General features: G+C 66.2%; 2 protein-coding genes across 2 annotated transcripts in view; one reads left to right on the top strand and one right to left on the bottom strand.

Annotated features, from left to right (window-relative positions):
- Nucleotides 1-1,095, top strand: part of EMIHUDRAFT_76618 (hypothetical protein) — a gene marked incomplete at both ends in the record, with an annotated part of 1,461 nt that extends 366 nt beyond the window's left edge. The window contains 3 exons of the mRNA XM_005765353.1: nt 10-186; nt 329-454; nt 511-1,095. Coding sequence (XP_005765410.1) covers nt 10-186; nt 329-454; nt 511-1,095 — 888 coding nt within the window. The remainder of the gene's footprint in view (nt 1-9; nt 187-328; nt 455-510) is intronic.
- A 920-nt stretch (nt 1,096-2,015) lies between these two features.
- On the bottom strand, nt 2,016-2,969 carry EMIHUDRAFT_247219 (hypothetical protein; the record flags this gene model as incomplete). Its single annotated transcript, XM_005765352.1, has 2 exons — nt 2,016-2,699; nt 2,865-2,969. 2 exons carry the CDS (start codon nt 2,967-2,969, stop codon nt 2,016-2,018), a joined length of 789 nt encoding a protein of 262 aa, XP_005765409.1.
- Nucleotides 2,970-3,340: the final 371 nt, after the last annotated feature.

Raw genomic sequence — 3,340 nt, 5'->3', positions numbered from 1 at the left:
CTCTGGGAGCTCTACTACGGCGGCTGGGTCGCGCCCAACATCTACTTCCTCGGGTACGCGGGCGTGGTGTCGGTGGGAGGCGTCCGCATCGGAGGGCTGAGCGGCATCTACAACGGGCGCCACTACCACACCGGCCACTGCGAGGCGCCTCCCTACTCCGACTCGGACATGCGGTCCGCGTACCACGTCAGAGAGATCGAGGCGCCGCACACCACCACCTCGCACACCACTCTCCCGCGACCGGCCCCCAACCCCACGCCTCTCCCGCACGCCCTCCCCTCCCACCGCCGCCCCTCCCCTCCGCACTCCCACCCCCGCCCGCCCAAAGGTGCTCCGGCTGCTCCAGCTCCGCCAGCCGATGGACGTCTTCCTCTCGCACGACTGGCCCGCCCACATCGCCACGATGGGCGACACAAACGCGCTGCTCCGCAAAAAGTCCTTTCTGCGCGACGAGGTGAGGGACGGCTCCCTCGGCTCTCCCGCCGGCGAGCAGCCCCTAGAGCGCCCAAGGCGGTCGTGCCGGGGCCTCCCTCCCAAGCTGCTCGGACCCTTCCTGCAGGCGAGCAGCTGCTCAAGCACCTCAAGCCCGACTACTGGTTCGCGGCGCACCTGCACGTCAAGTTCGCGGCGGTGGTGCAGCACGCCGCCGGAGCGAGCGCCACTCGCTTCCTCTCCCTCGACAAGTGCCTCCCGCAGCGCGACTTTATGCAGGCCTCGCACCGACCCCCTGAACCCCGACCCCTCTCGCCCTCGCACCTCTCGCCCTCGCCCCCCCAACCCTGTGCCCCCGGGCTGCTCAGCGCCCGCCGCCGCCCTCCGCAGCTGATCACCGTCGATGGCGACGGCTCGCCCCCCGTGCTGCGCTACGACGCCGAGTGGATCGCGGTCCTCCGCTCGACGGCGAGATCTCGCCGAGACCTCGCCGAGATGTCGCCTCCTCGTGATTGCGTGTCCCTTTGCGACAGGCGCACCTCTTCTCGAACCGGCGCGGCCGCGTGCCTCTCGACCCGCAGGCGGCCTCATTCCTGTCAGATTCTCTCGCCATGGCACTGCTACAGATCACCGCGTGCCTCTCGACCCGCAGGCGGTCGGTAGAGCGAGCGGCGGCCGCGCCGACTTTGGGCCGAGCGAGGAGGAGCTCAGCAGCGTGCTCGAGGCGGCCGGCGGAGACTTGGCGGTGCCGCTCGACTTTGCGGTCACCGCGCCGCCGTACCAGCACGGCGACCCGCCGGCGGCGCAGCCGCACTTTGCGGAGAGCCCGCAGACGGCGGCGTTCGCGCGCACTTTTGGGTTGCCCGCCGAGTTCCGCTCGCAGGCGGGCGGCACGTCCGGCCCGGCGGTCCGGGACGGGAGGGGGCTGCACGGCGTGGACGGCGGGCTCTGCCTGCCCGTGCCTCCGCCGCCGCCGACCACGGCGGCCGACGGGGTCTTTGCGCCGCTTCCGGTGGACGAGGAGATTGACCTCGGGGACGACTGACTTCTGCATGGTAGCATGGAGGGTGGAGGATCGGGTTTGAGGCCTCGCTGACCGCGGCCGAGCCGCAATTCGTACGTTTCTCAGTGTTCCTACTTTTCACTACACACTCTTGCACTTTTCAGCCCTGCTGTTGAACATCTTATAGCTTGTACTCGAATACTGCCTGTGTGGTAAACAAATACTCACACGACTCGGCCGGACGGCGCGACGGAGCTCGCACGGTCTCCACGGTGCACGGAGGGGTGGTGCGGAGATATATCTCGGCGCGGCTCACGGCTCGGACCGCCACGGCGAGAGAGCTTTGGCGTGTGTACGACGCACAGAGGCACGAGAGAGAGAGAGAGAGAGAGAGAGAGAGAGAGAGAGAGAGAGAGAGAGAGAGAGAGAGAGAGAGAGAGAGATGAGAGAGAGATGAGAGACAGACAGAGGCCATTGATGCATTTGACAAGTTGTGCGAGGTAGTGGTGTGGTCAGAATGGAGCTGCTCGTGGCTTCTCGTATCTGACCGCCTCGACGACAATCGACACTGAAGGCAAAGTCAAATAATGTTCTTCGCTGACGGCTCAGCGGAGTCGGTGTCAGCAGAGTCGGCCTTGGAGTCGGCATTCTCACCGTCGCGCGCGGCACCGCTCACGCTCGCGGCGCCGTCAGCCTGACTGAGCCAGCGGCCGCCGTGGTGGTGCCCCTCGTCGTACGAGTCGTCGTCATCGTCATCGTCGTGGTGGTGGCCGTACGATGAGCTGCCAGACCACTCCTCGTAGACCGGCTGCCCGTAGTGGCTGTGATCAAAGGAACCGGCGCCGCCGGTGGTCCACTCCTCGGTGATCTCCTCGTAGACCAGCCCGTTTCCAGAGTTGCGATCAGACACGTACGAGTCGCAGCTTTGCCGCCCGCCTTGGCGCCATTGGCCGTAGCAGCAGGTGAAGCCCTGATCGCCGCTCAGGAGCGAGCCGATGTCCGTGCCACCGGGCGCGTCGGGCGGGCAGAACTGTCCTTGGACGCTGCAGTCGTAGCCGCGGCAGGAGGTCGCGTCAGGAGGCCCGAACGAGTCCACGCCGCCATAGTAGCTGCCGCTCGAGGGCGCGTGGTAGTGGACGTGGTAGTTGCTCCTCTTCTCCGCCGGGGCCTCGACAGGGCGGGCGTCCGTGTCGCTCTCCTTGTTCTCTGCTTCCTCTGCGCCAAGGCTGCGGCCGCCGTGAGCGTGGTAGTACTCGTTCGAATCCTGGTGGGTCGAGCCATAGTTCGAGTGGTAGTGGTCGTGGTAGTGGTCGTCATGGTAGTCGTGGTGGTCGTTCTCCTGCCGTTCAGGCTTGCTGTCGTGCATCTCGTCGATCAGCTCGTGCGCCTCGTGGTGAAGCATATCGATCGCGCCCTCCTTGTCGCCGACGGCGCCGAGCATCACGGCGCCGAGCAGGTGGCCGTCGCCCAGGGACTTCTCGTCGGGCACGGCGGGGACGGGCGCGGCGAGACTGGTGGCGAGGAGCGACAGCATTGTTCGTGGCGAGGGCTTGGTTGGAGCCGGATAAGGACGATTGGCGTATTACGCTTGCTGGGGCTTGCTTCTTGGTTTGGTCCTTTAGGAGCGCTGTGGGGGACAGTCGCGGCGATTTATCCTCCTTCCCGTTGTTTGGGTCAATTTCAAGCCCTCCCCCCTGACCCCTCCCAGCAGTCACGTCTGTTTGTGTTAATAAATAAGCGTGGTGTCTCCTCTTTCTACTTACTCCCTCCCCTCCCCCTGCCTCCTCCCGCACCCCCTCCCTTTCCTGCCCCCCCCCCCCCCCCACACCCTCCTCCCATTGTGATGAACTCCCAAAAAAGACGCCCCCCTGGCTGTGTCGCCACCCCCCACCCCCCAGGGTTCCA

This window comes from Emiliania huxleyi (genome assembly GCF_000372725.1).
Source record: "Emiliania huxleyi CCMP1516 unplaced genomic scaffold EMIHUscaffold_559, whole genome shotgun sequence".
Lineage (NCBI taxonomy): Eukaryota > Haptophyta > Isochrysidales > Noelaerhabdaceae > Emiliania > Emiliania huxleyi.
Note: the sequence above shows the minus strand (reverse complement) of the source record. Positions and strands in the feature narration are given on the sequence as shown.